At 44.7% G+C, this 16,228-nt stretch overlaps 1 protein-coding gene across 1 annotated transcript in view; it reads right to left on the bottom strand.

The window, feature by feature from the left end:
* LRP12 (LDL receptor related protein 12) overlaps positions 1 to 12,765 on the bottom strand; it is a 37,892-nt gene extending 25,127 nt beyond the window's left edge. Inside the window, exon 1 of the mRNA XM_053395460.1 lies at positions 12,196 to 12,765. Coding sequence (XP_053251435.1) covers positions 12,196 to 12,739 — 544 coding nt within the window. The 5' untranslated portion in view covers positions 12,740 to 12,765. The remainder of the gene's footprint in view (positions 1 to 12,195) is intronic.
* Between the last annotated feature and the right edge of the window lie 3,463 nt (positions 12,766 to 16,228).

The following is a 16,228-nucleotide window of genomic DNA, read 5'->3' as shown; positions in this document are numbered from 1 at the left end:
CGGCTCCTGTGGGCTTTTGCGGGAGGTGGGGGAATTCCGCCACCTCCCGCAAAAGCAGGGAGAAGGTCTTGGAGTAGCGCACAGGCTGTGTGCAGCCTGTCCGCTGCTCCCAGAGCTGCGGGGGGGGAAATCATATTTTTTCCCTTGATTTCCCCCCCTGAAAACTAGGTGCATCCTATGGGCCGGTGCGTCCAATAGGGCGAATAATACGGTAGTTCCTTTATTGCTATATTCATGACACTTCTCTCATTATGTCTTTGAACTATGTTTTGTCTTCCAACGAAAGTCAAGTTCTAATCCTTCAAGCTTTTAATCTTTCTTATCATATCTCTTTTGACCAATTCACTAATATACTCTTAATGAGGCACCACTTGTACACTTCAGAGTGCCTATGCTGGCATCCAGTTCTGCTAGTACAAGGATGTCTGTAGCTGAAACGTTGTCTGCCAGACTGCTTCTTTCCCACTTATTACTAAACTGGGAACTACGGTCCATACACCCTGAAAAGCAAACTGCACAAAAATGGAAAGTGTTTTCCTGCTTCTAGTTAAGCTCTATTTTTGTCCATGTCCTCGATACTAATCACAGCTTGTTCTCTCTAACAAGGAAAAGCTGGGACTTCTTTGAAGGTGAGTGGGTGGCAGCGGCTCTCAATCTGTAAGGAGGGTAGACCAGAAGGAGTTCTTCAACCACAAGAAAGGAAAGAGACAGAGGCAAATTGCTAATTCTATACACTAACCTCTTAAAGAGACAACAATGTACAGAATATTATTTATGTTTACACTAGTATGGGAACTGGAAGTCAGTGGAAGCACAAAGAGGCTTCCCTTTAGGAGCAAGCCTGTGAAATCGCTCCTATGTTTTCCCTTATTCTGTGTCTCCCACATTCTCTGCTTTGTGCAAGTTAATTTGATATGAATCAACTGTCTTTATTCTCTTTTGCCATGGAACTGCCTTCCTCTATAAATAGCATTAAGCTACCTCCTTGGAATTCTTTGTATCACCAAAACTTTCCTGAGCCACTCTAGCTTCATTTTTTCCTGCTACTGAGTCTATGCCTATGCTACTGAGTCTATGCCTGAGTCTGAGTCTATGCTCTTCATCCTGTCTATGCAATTTTTACTTGCCAGATAATTTGGCCTTATTCTGTCATCAAGCAATCTCTACATTTGCTACATTTGTCAACAGAAGTAATTTAATATTTTTATTCCTGTTAACTCCTTGTATACATTTACAATTGGTATTTACAACAGTTCACATTTCTGTTCCTACACTGGAAAGGAGTCTATAGTGGTGCATGGAAAAAGGTATATCATTAAGTAAGTTAAGAACTGGTTGAAAACCACTCTTAAGTTGTTGATTTAAGAAAACCAAGACAAAATGAAAGAGAAGAACAGAAGAGTAGCACTGCTGGATCAGGCCCCTGTCCTATCTAGTCCAGCAACCTTGTCTCACAATGGCCAACCAGATGCTTGTGGGAAGCCATCTTAGCTGTGAGTCCTGGAACATCTGCTCCCTGCCTTGCAGGCCTTTTCCCACCTGACCTGGGAGGACAGGACCCTGAATGACTCAAGCTACAAAACCGAGGTTGCTCTGGACAGACTGTCGGGTTGGGGTATTGTTTGAGGGGGCCATGTTGCTGTTGTTTTTGTTGACACTAATTCATTTGTATTTTTTATTTTTAGAACTTGTTATGATTTATTTGGCATTTTTGTGTGTTTTATATATTGTTTGTAATTATGTAATTTTTTTCATGTTGTAATCCACCTTGAGCATGGTTTTAACTATGGAAAGGCAGAATACAAATAAAATAACAGATGGATGGAAGCCTGCAAACAGGAGCTGAGCAGAACAGCCCTCTCCCCTCCTACAGTTTCCAGTAAATGGTATTCAGAAGCATGTTGGAGGCACAACACAGCCACCTTCAATAGCCTTTATCTCCATGAACTTGTCAAACCCTCTTCTAAAACCATCCAAATTGGTGGCCATCACTGCCTCTTGTGGGAGCAAATTCAATAGCTTAACTATATGCTGTGTGATGAAATACCTCCTTTTGTCCAACGTTCAGCTTTATTGGATGTCAATGAGTTCTAGTATTATATTATGTGAGAAACTTTTCTCTGTCTGCTTTCTCCATGCCATGCATAATTTTATTTACTATCATGTCACCTCTCAAGGACTCCTGTTTTGCAAAAACAGTCAAAAGTTTTTAAGAATTTGATTTACAATCAATATACCAATATCTGAGAGCTCCTTTTGAAATAAAGAAAAGCCTGAGACACTGGCTCAGTCCCTTCTTAGCTGCCTACCAACATCAAAACAAGTTTGACAAGTGAGGTGTCAACAGGGGTGGAGTGGGGACATTTTCTGGCTTAATTCAGCAGAATCCATTTCAGCAGCTTTCAGGGTATAAAGCCATTCAAAAAAAATTTTTATAGCTTCATAACAGATAACACACTTAAGATTTTTATAGGAGCACTTTAAAAGACTTATAGCCTTGTATTTTTCATCCACAGAGAACAACTGTTGAAGTCAATGGGAATCCTGGGTACTCTAAAAACATTTAAGACCCCTGTTGTTCTCCACAGCTAACGTTTTGTAAACTAATAAAATTTGACCTAAGTTTCTTCCTCACTAATGTAAGTATCTGTGCTTGGGGCCTACTGCCTCAAATATCACAAAACCCTACCACTGAAACTGTAGCTGAATTTCCAGTCAATGCCTGTACTTGTGGGCACTTTGCTAGAATCAATCAACAAAGATCTGTTCACTAAAAAGGTGAATATTTTCTTTCTTTCTTTTTTTTTTTACATATGCTTTAGCTATCAACACACCCTTGCCCAAAAATATTTAAGAACAAGCTATTCCATTCATTGAATGAAGGAGGGTTTTCAAATCTTTTAATTAGAAGGGGGCGGGGAGTCTGATCTGCTTGCAAACAGCACAGTCTATTCACAGAGAGGAGGCAAATAAATATTTTACATGGTAGAATTCAAGAGCTATAGCTACATTGTGAGTATACGTACAATCACAATCTGTTAAATCCCTCTTCACCCATACTTCAAGCATCTAAGGAGACAAAAATACCTTGTGCACCAAAAAATCATCATACAACCACAGCTTGAAATGGTAATAGCACATCACTAAAAGCAAGGCATTAAATTCAGCATCTTTAACAGAAGCGGAAACACAAGTAAGACTGGTGTCCGTCATACTTGGCAAGAAGGGAATTCCAAAGATTGGGGACCACAACAGAAAAGGCTACCTTCTTTGTTGCCATGAACACCTGCAGCCACCAGAACAACCAGGAGGGCCTAATCTACAGATCTTATTGAATGGACAGACTAGTACTGTGTGAGAGAAGTGCTGTGAAAGGGGAGAGGAAAGTGAGCACTAAGGAAATCAGTGTAAAGGCTGTACCATAATCCCTGCAGCTGTGTTATAAACTCAGATATATAAGCTAGGCGCCAAACGCCACCTTAAACCTAGGTTGTGGCTACCACAACAGAATGTCTATTTTCCAGGGTGCGGGACTAAGATGAGCCATGGGGTCGCTTCCAAGGCTACAATTCTGATCCTATGACCTCAGCTACATTGCTTGGCAATGTACATTGCTCTTACAACCATTTACTAGTCCCAGTATGCAAGAAGGAAAAACACACACAGTGGAAATGGAATTAATGATGGACTAAGGCAGGGGTTTTTAAAATTGGCTCGATGTCAGAAATCTCCACATAGCCACAATTAGACCTGCACCAATAGTAAAACGTGCCCGGTGGCAGGGAATTTCTAACACTGCCCTGCATACTGTATTTCTATTATTCAGCATCAGGGTCACTGGCACAGAGCACCATAATGCAGGACAACATCAAAAGTTGTAGATGGTTTTTTATGCAATCCCTGCCGTACTGCATGGCATGGTCAAAACTGCCCTGGTGCGGCATCCATTTTCTCCAGCTCCTTCCTTCCCAAGTGGCTGATGTCACTTACACTGGTGGGCATCAAAGCTTTTGAGGACTGTGACTCAAGAGCTAGACTTTTAATAATAATTTAATAATAATTTATTATTTATACCCCGCCCATCTGGCTGGGCCTCCCCAGCCACTCTGGGCGGCTTCCATAAAAACCAAAAATACAGTAAAATATCACACGTTAAAAACTTCCCTGAACAGGGCTGCCTTAAGATGTCTTCTGAATGTCAGGTAGTTGTTTATCTCTTTGACATCTGCTGGAAGGGCATTCCACAGGGCGGGCGCCACTACCGAGAAGGCCCTCTGCCTGGTTCCCTGTAGCTTTGCTTCTCGCAATGAGGGAACCGCCAGAAGGCCCTCGGCGCTAGACCTCAGCGTCCGGGCAGAATGATGGGGGTGGAGACGCTCCTTCAGGTATACTGGACCGAGGCCGTTTAGGGCTTTAAAGGTCAGCACCAACACTTTGAATTGTGCTCGGAAACGTACTGGGAGCCAATGTAGGTCTTTCAAGACCGGTGTTATATGGTCTCGGCGGCCGCCCCCAGTCACCAGTCTAGCTGCTGCATTCTGGATTAGTTGTAGTTTCCGAGTCACCTTCAAAGGTAGCCCCACGTAGAGCGCATTGCAGTAATCCAAGCGGGAGATAACCAGAGCATGCACCACTCTGGCGAGACAGTCCGCAGGCAGATAGGGTCTCAGCCTACGTACCAGATGGAGCTGGTAAACAGCTGCCCTGGACACAGATTTGACCTGTGCCTCCATGGACAGCTGTGAGTCCAAAATGACTCCCAGGCTGCGCACCTGGTCCTTCAGGGGCACAGTTACCCCATTCAGGACCAGGGAATCCTCCACACCTGCCCGCCTTCTGTCCCCCAAAAACAGTACTTCTGTCTTGTCAGGATTCAACCTCAATCTGTTAGCCGCCATCCATCCTCCAACCGCCTCCAGACACTCACACAGGACCTTCACCGCCCTCACTGGTTCTGATTTAAAAGAGAGGTAGAGCTGGGTATCATCCGCATACTGATGAACACCCAGCCCAAACCTCCTGATGATCTCTCCCAGCGGCTGCATGTAAATGTTGAAAAGCATGGGGGAGAGGACAGAACCCTGAGGCACCCCACAAGTGAGAGCCCAGGGGTCTGAACACTCATCCCCCACCACCACTTTCTGAACACGGCCCAGGAGGAAGGAGCGGAACCACTGTATGACAGTGCCCCCAGCCCCTCAAGACGGTCCAGAAGGATGTTATGGTCGATGGTATCAAACGCCGCTGAGAGATCCAGCAGAACTAGGAAACAGCTCTCACCTTTGTCTCTAGCCCGCCGGAGATCATCAACCAGTGCGACCAAGGCAGTTTCAGTCCCATGATGAGGCCTGAATCCCGACTGGAAGGGATCCAAATGGTCCGCTTCTTCCAGGCGTGCCTGGAGTTGTTCGGCAACCGCTCGCTCAATCACCTTGCCCAAGAATGGAAGATTTGAGACTGGGCGATAGTTGGCCATCGTGGCCGCATCTAAAGATGGTTTTTTAAGAAGCGGTTTAATAACCGCCTCTTTCAGCGGGTCTGGGAAGGCTCCCTCACGGAGGGAAGCATTCACCACCCCACGAAGCCCATCGCCCAGTCCTTCCCGGCTAGCTTTTATAAGCCAGGATGGGCAAGGATCCAGGAGACAGGTGGTTGGTCTCACTCGTCCAAGCAGCCTGTCCACATCCTCGGAGGTAACAGATTGGAATTGATCCCACTCAACTTGACTAGACAGAACTCTAGCACTCTCCCGCCCCGGCCCTGCTCCCACGATGGAGTCTACTTCTTCCCGAATCTGAGCGATTTTATCTGCAAAAAACTTTGCAAAATCATTGCAGGAGAACATGTGGCCCATACTGGGCCCCGATGTTGCAGGTGGTTCCGCTAAATTGTGAACCACCTGAAAAAGTCTCCTGCTGCTGTTTTCTGCAGATGCAATAGAGGCGGCGAAGAAATTCTTCTTCGCCGTCGCTATCGCCACTTGGTAGGCTCGACGTTGAGCTCTAACCTGTGTCCGGTCAGATTCGGAATGAGTTATCCGCCACCGGCGCTCTAGCCGTCTCAACGATTGTTTCATTGCCCTCAGATCCGTGGAAAACCACGGGGCTGTCCGGGCTCCATGCAATCGGAGAGGGCGCTTCGGAGCCAAACAGTCAATAGCCCTGGTTAACTCCGCATTCCAGCGGGCCACCAGGGAATCAGCTGAAAGGCCATCAACATGGGATAAAGCATCCCCTACCACTCTCTGGAAACCATTTGGATCCATTAAGTGGCGGGGGCGGACCATCCGAATTGGTCCCACCTCCCTGCAGAGGGGATGGGTCGCAGAGAAGTCCAGTTGCACCAGGAAGTGATCTGACCATGGCACTTCTTTCGTTTCGCTTTTACTTAGTGTCAGATCACCAACATCCATAGAGGTAAACACCAGGTCCAAGGCATGTCCGCGGCTATGGGTTGGGCCAGACTTATTCAGGGACAGCCCCATGGAGGCCATGCTTTCCACGAAGTCCCGAGCGGGGACTGTAACCTATGTTGATGCCTTTAATTACACACTGAATTTCATTAGAACAGGAAATACGTAGTTTGCTATTTATATTTAGAAAAAGCGTCTCCTGAGAAGCCCCCCTGCCCATTTTACCACTGCTGCAGTGATGGGGTGGCCTCTTAACAGATGTACAGAACATAGTTATATACAAAGTTTAAAATGTAGGCTATGAATGGGCCAGTTCCTAAAGGTATTGTTTGGATGTTGTTTCTATAGAAATTGATAATATGTACTTTCACATAATGCACTGAGGATTATGATCAAAACATGGGTTTAAGTAGGGTCACACTATGAAAGTTAAGAAGAGATCCCAGTAAGAGGCTAAAAAAGCTTTCCTTGAATGAAAAGGAGTAGAATTTTAATAATTGCACAGCTGTTGCTAAAAGGTGAATTCCACTGAAGGTTTAAAAACAAGCACCATATTAATAGTCTTGCAAACCTAATTAACTAATCCGGGTGCTCCACATGGTCGCAACTGGATCTTCATCAAAAAGCTGAGGCTGCTGAACAGACCCTTGGACTGGGGTATTGTTTGTGGGGTACTGTTGTTGATGATATTACTTTTTTGTACATATATTTTTAGACCTTAATATGATTTATGTGGCAACTGTTCAGTTTGGTTGTGTGCTTTTTATGTGTTTTATTTATTGTTTGACTACTTTTGTTATATTTGTAATTATGTATCTTTTTCATGTTGCAAGAAGCTTTGAGCGTGGTTTTAACTATGGTGGCATACAAATAAAATGATGGATGGATGGATGGATGAGAATAACCTGCACACTTTCACATACATACAGTATAGGATACAAAAACAGTAAATAGTTAACATAGTGAGTGATGTTCAAATAAGTCATACTCTGAAACCAAAGTTACTCTGAGTATGATTTAACTGGGCACCACCTACTGTAAAGAAAGGCTAGTGTTAAATCTTAAAAATTATCTCAGAAAAACTGGTCAGCTGGAATAATAAATCTGTTTGCACAAATATAGCTTCCTCTCATACTCCCTGCAGTTAACACTGGATTTAGTTCCCTGCATATATTTATGTTTTATATTTTTTCATCCTCTGTATATTAACAAAAGCACTTTATCAGAGACTAGACATGTAAATCACTTCCTTAAGTTTAAATGTGGTGAGCTGTGTCTGTCTGTTCCAAGCACTTCAATTCAAGAAAAACACTGGTCAAACAGATTAAGAAAACAATAACCAAGCAAGTAAATGTTTTTGTTTGTGCCCTGCTGAGGCTAAAATGATCTATGGGAATGCTTCCAGGTCTATGAACATAATTGTATTTTACTTTATGTCCCTCTAGAAAACAGTGGGTTTCTTAAAAACCAAGCTCCTGTTTCCTTTAATATGAAGAACAGATATACAGCTTTAGCCAATGGTATGAATAGCAATACTATTTAACACAAGTCTTGCTTCCTATGGATTTTGGAGTTCCCTAAGGCCTTTTATACTGAAGAAGTTTTAATGGATATGATCTTACTGGTGCCAAGCTTTTCTGCATTAAGTGTGATCACATTGCATACTTGTTTCTTTACAGTCATAGTAAGTCATGCATCTTGTTTTGGTAAGCATAAGTTCAGAACCGAAATTGATCTGTGTTATTCTGTTTTTCTTATAGAAGTATTTTAAATATCGAGACAGGATTTCCCTTTATATAGGAAGAAACAGTACTTCATGTAGTCAGCAGGCCAGAGACAACATGAACTTCATGATGTTTGCAAAATAAGGTGGTCAGTATTTATCACTGTAATTTTAGAGGAAAACTACCATAACCAATTTTGGACGTATGCTACAATAAGACTGCTTGCTTCAACTTTGGTTGCACATTAAAAAGGAATAAAGTAACTGAGGTAAATTGTTTAAAGTAAATTGTTAAGAGATCTTTAGTGCTTCCCTGCTCCCTCAGAGAATAATTATCAGTGTTCCCTTGGAAAAGCTAATTACTATTAAACCAGTTTAAATCTGGTATGGATAAAGCCCAAGTGAGTTACCTACCACGTCCACACCAAGTGTGCGAAAACAGATACAACATTCTCATTCCTCCAGGCTGTTCAAAGTCTAAGAAACAATGGACAGCACAACTTGCAGATATACAATGCACCCTTCCTTCTCATATATCTGGTAAACTATGGCTTATGAAAGTGTTGAAAGACAAATGATGCTTTTTGGAGGGGGAAATGAGTTACTTATCACTTAAACCTGAGTCCATGGTCCTACACCAAATACACTGAATTGAAGCCTAATTTTCTATCTAAGAGGGGTGGGGGTCGCAGTGAACAGTAACTTGACTTTTAAGGTCATGTAATAATAGTTACTCACATACAGTTAGTCTGAGGGTCTTCTGGCGGTTCCCTCACTGAGAGAAGTGAGGTTGCAAAGAACCAGTAAGAGGGCCTTATTGGTAGTGGTGCCCGCCCTGTGGCACATCCTCCCATCAGATGTCAAAGAAATAAACAACTATCTGACTTTTAGAAGACATCTGAAGGCAACCCTGTTTAGGGAAGTTTTTAATGTTTGATGTTTTATCATGTTTTTAATATTCTGTTGGGAGCCGCCCAGATGGGCAGGGTATAAATAATAAAATTATTATTATTATTATTATTATTATTATTATTATTATTATTACTACTACTACTACTAATGCTACAGCACATAAGCAGCTCACTCAGTGGGGTAGAGCCACAGCTATAACTTTTGGGTAGCAGCATCACCACCACAGGGGCAAGACAGCAGCAAGGTTGGGTATGAACAGTCATATTGACAGAACTAAATGCTTCCACCAGCGCATCCATACAGTTCCAACTTCACCAGTGCTTCACCCATCCATGTACACAACAGCAGTACTGCTGCTGGGAGGTTATAACTGCAGCTCTACCCCACTGAGTGAGCAACTCCTCTTTCAACATGTTGTACCCATTTATAGCTATTAACCAGACATCATGGACATTTCCAACTTATTGAGAAACACTACTTTTGCCTTGTAATTTGGAGACTTTCTTCTGACAGTTCTGGACACTTAGTTGCCATCTAACTTTGTATTGGTTTGTGACCCTTTTCTTCAAGCAAGTCGTTTTGTTTTGCATCCTTGCATATGTACAGAAAAAGAAGAACTTCATTAATTTCCTAATTATGAGCTTGTCTGTAAGCAGATATAATTATATAGTGTGAAAGACATGTGAGATGAATGACTAGTTTATACTACCTAGTGTAGTATAAATGATTTATTTAGTCAATTAATACTAATGTATTGATTGTTATAGCAACCAATTAAAATTTCACTTTTGTTCAGGAAATATGTGACTTGAGAAATGGCAAACTTGGATTTTACTTTCAGACAGCAACCAGAATGCCCAGATCTAAAATAAACTTAATATTATTCAGTCATACAATCCCTTACATCTGATCTGTGGGTGAACAAATATCTGACAGAACTTTCACAGTCTGGAAAAACCTTGAATGACCATCTTGACACCACTCCTGTAAGCCAATCCCCCAAAAGAATCTGAACCCAGGCCTTCACCTGTTGGACCACAGCAACTCTCATAAATTGTTAGACAACATACGCGGGTGGCGCTGTGAGTAAAACCTCAGTGCCTAGGACTTGCGGATTGTATGGTTGGCGGTTCAAATCCCCGCGGCGGGGTGAGCTCCCGTCTTTCGGTCCCAGCTCCTGCCCACCTAGCTGTTTGAAAGCACCCCTAAGTGCAAGTAGATAAATAGGTACCGCTTTATAGCGGGAAGGTAAATGGCGTTTCCGTGTGCTGCGCTGGTGCTGGCTCGTCAGAGCAGCTTCGTCACGCTGGCCACGTGACCCGGAAGTGTCTGCGGACAGCGCTGGCTCCCAGCCTCTTAAGTGAGATGAGCGCACAACCCTAGAGTCGGACACGACTGGCCCGTACGGGCAGGGGTACCTTTACCTTTATACAAACAAGTTACATGAACTGCCATCTCTTTATGTGTAGTCTAAGTACAGTAAAAGCAAGCTTTTCCTAGAGCATTGTTGCACATTACAGTGTAGGCCCCTCCTTGTACAAAGAAACTTATGGTGCCACCACCAAGTTCCCTTTGCTATAGAGCTCAATAATATTAAGACATATGAATATATCTTCCACTGTCAAATACACATAATCCACTTAAATCAAGTATGCAGTAGAACCTGACAATTTAGGGCCATCATGTGTTTGCACTCCAAGGCAAATTGTTGGCTAGAACACCTAATAAAAATACAAACAAGGCCAACGGAATTTCAAAATCTGGAGTTACTCTAGCTACAAGTTTTAGGAAACGGCATGTTTTGGTTATGAACCTAGTTGTGGTGCTAATGGCATCCAAGAAAGGTGACAAATGAAGGGACAAAGCATTCAGACATTTAGGCACATGCTGTTGAGCCAGGGCTCCATTCCAATTAGCTATAACCATTTTAATGTTTACATCTTATATAAAGGTAAAGGGACCCCTGACCATTAGGTCCAGTCGTGACCGACTCTGGGGTTGCGGCGCTCGTCTTGCTTTATTGGCCGAGGGAGCCGGAGTGACTACGTCATGTGGCCAGCATGACTACGCCACTTCTGGTGAACCAGAGCAGCGCACGGAAACGCCGTTTACCTTCCCGCTGGAGCGGTACCTATTTATCTACTTGAACTTTGACGTGCTTTCGAACTGCTAGGTTGGCAGAAATAGGGACCAAGCAATGGGAGCTCACCCTGTCGAGGGGATTCGAACCACCAACCTACTGATCGGCAAGTCCTAGGCTCTGTGGTTTAACCCACAGCGCCACCCGCGTATAGCTGCCTACTAAAAAGTGTTGAAGGACCACACCTCACTGGTTATACCACTAGTAAAGTTCTGCATTCAGAAGGTCCCATGTCCAGTTCTTGGACTCTCCAGGGCAGGGCAGGGAGAAAAGCCCTTGTCTGAAATCCTGGAGAACTGCTGCCAGCCAGTGTAAACAATGCTGAACTAGACAGGCCAAAAGCAGCTTCCTCTCTTCCTAATATGCGTGGGTGGAACAAAACTAAATTTGGGGAGAAAAGGGTGCAGTCGGGCCCCACTTGTTTTAAACCAGCGGGCTTTGAGCATATAGAGATTTCCACTGTGAACTTCTTTTCCTCTCTCCCACCAGCCCCCCTCCTACGCCCTGACAACAAGACACATGAACACCCCAAGGGGCACGTTTTTCGTGCGGGCGAGAGGGTCACACACACAAAACAAAGAGGCAGGCAGCCTAGCTGGGCCAAGGTCCCAGCCCTCGGCTTAAAACAAAACCCCGGTGGAAGAAGAAGTCGTCGTCTTCAGCCCTGCTGCTTTAAAACTGGCAAGACTGATGCCCGAAGAACAAAAATAAGCAGAATGAAAAAAGGGCTGTTTGGGGGTGGGCGCCTCTCGCTCACCCCCACCCCCGCGTTAAGGAAGAAAGGGGGGGTAAGCCAAGAAGGGGAGAAGGGGAAGAGGAAAACAAAAACAAATCAAGCCTTTTTCCTAAAAAGCAAACGGGGGAGGGAGGAGAGATGAAAGCTGCCTGCTTTGTCTCTTCGCGCCCCTTTAATATAAGGCCAACGGGGGCGACAAAGGAAGCAATGGAGCCGGCTGGCTGGCTGGCTTCCTCGCCCCCTTCTCCTTCCTCCCAAAGGCTGGTACCTACCACAGCAGGAGGCGACGAGGAGCAGGAGCTGCGCTGACCTCCAAGCAAGGGACCCTTTTGCGCTCCAGCAAGGGGCCATAACACCGCCACGGGGGGGAGAGCGAGAAGAAAGAGCCGGAGTCGGGAGCCCCCGCGGCCACAATCCCCGCTGCGGGAGGAGGGCCCAAGCGCCGCCGCCGCCGCCGCCTCGCCGGCCAAGACTCCCCGCCGGCCCCCTGGCTGCTCCCTCCCGCGTCGCTCTCTGCTCAGCCCGCCGCTGCTGTGGGAGCCATGGGCGGCTGAGGCGGTTGCTGAGGCGGCTGAGGCGACGACGACGACGACCGCCGGCCTCCGGCCTCCTCTGCTCTCCGGTCTCGGGCAGCGCTCTCCTCCGGCGGGCAGGAGGGGCTCCGCCGGCGCATCTGCGCATTAGAGAGCCGAGCCGCGCTCTCTCTCTCTCTCGCAGGAAAGCGGCTTCCCTGGGCGGGGAGGGAGCGAGGGAGACCCAGCCTCTCGCCCAGACGGAGGAGGAGGAGACTGAGCGGGCTTCGTCCTGGCCGCGCATTGAACCGCCTCAGTTTCTCCCGGGGCTGCTGGCCGCTCGGTGACCCTTTAAACTCAAGGAGACAAAAGCAGCGGGAGTGGGGGGGGGGGAAGGATGTTTACTCCGAAGTAGCCCAAACACGGGCAGGGATCCTGCCCTGGCTGTTTATTTGCAGGTAAATCCCAATGGGGCGCTGGGGATGTTCCCCTTAGAGAGTTTGAGAGGGAGCGCGCGCAGGGCTGCTGCAGCCCCGATCCTCTGCAAGAGCTAGGCGATCCTAAAGTTATTAAAAGCGATGGCCTCCCGCAGTCCCAAGGGGCAGCACGTAAAGACGAGCCCGTGGTGGATCAGGCCCACCTGAGCCTGCTAGCCTGTACACACACACACACACACACACACACACACACACACACCCCGGCGCCAACCACATAAGAAGCTCACGGGCAAAAAGCACCCCTTTCCCCACTTGCAACTGGTGTTTAGAGGCCCATTGCCTCCGATGCTGAAGGTAGAACATAAGTCATCCTGGCTAGCAGACTTGTCCTCCATCATTTATTTATTTCCATTTTTGACAGAGGAAAAGAAAATATGCAGCTTGAGTACTGAGGGTAGATATCCTCCTTCTCCAGTGAACTCACAGGCTCCAAAGCAATCCTGAGTTAACTCAGATGTCTCACTGAATTTATTTTGATTTACTGCCATGAAAGTCACTTCGCCCCCAAGGCGCACTCTGGAAACAAGCAGATGCCAACAACTGCCATTGAAGCAAATGTGCATATACAATTGCATTTCTTGTATGTGTACCAGTTCACATCTGATGTACACCAATGAAGGAAAACACGCATGTCCCTTATTTTGAATCTGCTTGGCAAGGGACCACATATGATGCTACCTTCTTTTCTTTCCAGGATGCTGATACATTACAGCACTACAGAGTTAGAGTTGTGTTGTTTTGCACCAGTGCAATTTTCAACCCCTTGAATTTTCTGGTAGAGTTTTTTTTTTCTTTTGGTAACGAATAATTTCTAGTTAATTACTGAAGTGGCTTAGGTAGCGTTCTCACAATGCAACATTATCAGTAGATGTTAATCCCTGTGCACTGTCATTTTGAATAGCAACATTAATGCACTGGGATGTGTTAATAACAAGATTTCTGCAAAAAGGAAATATTGGTTGCACCCTCTGGAAACTTAGACACAGCTAGCCATCCATACAGTACTGCTGTCTGAGGCAAAGGAAAAGATGGCTGCCCCACCAATCCATGTACAGAAGCCAACTGGACTGGCAGTTCCTCTTATTTCAGGACAGGCAACAACAACAACAACAACAACAATAATAGTAGTAGTAGTAGTGGGATAGTGTCCACCACACCAGAGAGCAGCAGGCTAGTTATGGGAGTGCAAGACAGGCCACATGGCATGTACAGCTCTGCCCTCCAACAGATGTGGCACAACGAGAGAATTAGAAAGTTGTTGTTGCTGGACTCAGCGACTGTCACCTGACTGTCACCAGGGCTGGCCCTGCTAAATTATATTGAGATGCTCATATCCTATATTTCAGGATCCCTCTTCGCTGAAATGCTCTGCTTAATTCCTCTGCTTTTCTGGTCTTTGATTTACCCGTATCTCTCCATATTTTTTATTATGTACATCAGCTTCTTTTCTTTGTTGTATTCACTTTCATTGTTTTGCCTTTAAATTACTCCTTTCTTTCAGTCCATTGTATTTTTCTCCTCTTTCATTTTGATTGTGTTCATCTTCAACTGTTTAAACCTAAAACCACCCCTTTATTCCCCAGTGCCTTTACTTCTTTGCCATACTATAGCTTTGGAATTCATTGCCACATATTCATGTATTCCTCTTTCTTTCTGCCCTTAAACAGCAGCTATTCTCCAGAGCTTTATGTTCTGATCTTTGCAATCCCTTTATCCTATGTCTCAGCCATTCCCCTTCATTCTTTTACTTTTAGAGTATAAGCCTGGGAACAAAGTTTTTACCTTTAGAAACTGGATGCTCCAGGTACGTTATAAATATTACTATGATTCTCTAAGCACTGGTTTCTGGAAGAACACTTCATTTCTATAGTGACAAAATATGTGCAGTAGATGGCAATCCTGTTTTTTGTAGCGCGTGTGTGTGTGTGTGTGTGTGTGTGTGTGTTGGAAAGGGGCTCTTAACCTTTTGAATCCCCCCTGTTCAGTCTTTTGAATTATTTAGTGCTATGTAGGATGATTATTACCCTAACCTAACATTTTGTTGTTGTTTAGTCATTTAGTTGTGTCTGACTCTTTGTGACCCCATGGACCAGAGCACACCAGGCACTCCTGTCTTCTACTGCCTCCCACAGTTTGATCAGACTCATGTTGGTAGCTTCGAGAACACTGTTCAACCATCTCGTCCTCTGTCGTCCCCTTCTCCTTGTGCCCTCAATCTTTCCCAGCATCAGGGTCTTTTCCAGGGAGTCTTCTCTTCTCATGCGCTGGCCAAAGTATTGGAGCCTCAGCTTTACGATCTGTCCTTCCAGTGAGCACTCATGGTTGATTTCCTTCAGAATGGATAGGTTTGATCTTCTTGCAGTCCATGGGACTCTCAAGAATCTCCTCCAGCACCTAACATAACTAAGGCCAAATAGTACCTTTATTTCACTCTGTGGGGAGATAAAAATACATTAAGTTCTTCTTGCGTAAGGCACTTGAAAAAGTATCTGGGAAAAATAATTATTATTGTGTGCAGTTTATTTATTACACACTAGATTATGTTTCCTGGGTGTGTCATTGTTTCACTTACAAATGAACTAGATAGCACACGCCCTCCAAATAAAGCAATTTTTATGCTTATTTAATTTTTTAAAAAAATCTGGCTGGGAACTCTTTTTTTTTTGTAACTGTAAATCTTTTTCTGCAATGCTCTGTTGGCTTTAATAAGTACAATAGTAGCCACTGCTGGGTTTTACTTACTGTGGCTGAATGTTAAGCAGCAATGGAAAATGTTAAGTTGTGAGATAACTGACTAGTTTCCTAAGCACTTTTTAACAGGAGAGGGAATTAACAATGCTTCTCACCTCCTCCTTTCACACTCCAATAGAAAAAATGCAAATTTACTATTAACCTAGTCACACAGCAGCCTCACATTTCGTTTACTCCATTTCACAATTCACACAGAAGCCCAGGCCAGACCAGCGATAGACACACAGGCGGAATTCTCTTTACCAAGGATTCTATTCATAAAATCTTTAAATTGATTCCGGGCTACAAAGATAGAAAGAATGCAGTATTTGAAGAGAGATAAAAAAAACACAAGCTGAGGAATTAGGAAAGCATATTCATACCTGTTTACATCTCCCCATTTGTCATGACGGACCCAAAACAAGTGCATCAAGGGTGACAGGATTTGAATTGGACCAAAATCCAATTTATACAGTGTATAGGTGTGTTGGATGGTGGGGTGCAGGGATATGTGCTGGACTCATGAATGCTACCAGTCTCCCTGCCTTGCAGAAGAAACCACTCTG

The sequence above is a fragment of the Podarcis raffonei genome, chromosome 7 (assembly GCF_027172205.1).
Source record: "Podarcis raffonei isolate rPodRaf1 chromosome 7, rPodRaf1.pri, whole genome shotgun sequence".
Classification (NCBI taxonomy): domain Eukaryota; kingdom Metazoa; phylum Chordata; class Lepidosauria; order Squamata; family Lacertidae; genus Podarcis; species Podarcis raffonei.
The sequence above is the reverse complement of the archived record's forward strand: the minus strand, read 5'-3'. Positions and strand labels throughout refer to the sequence as shown.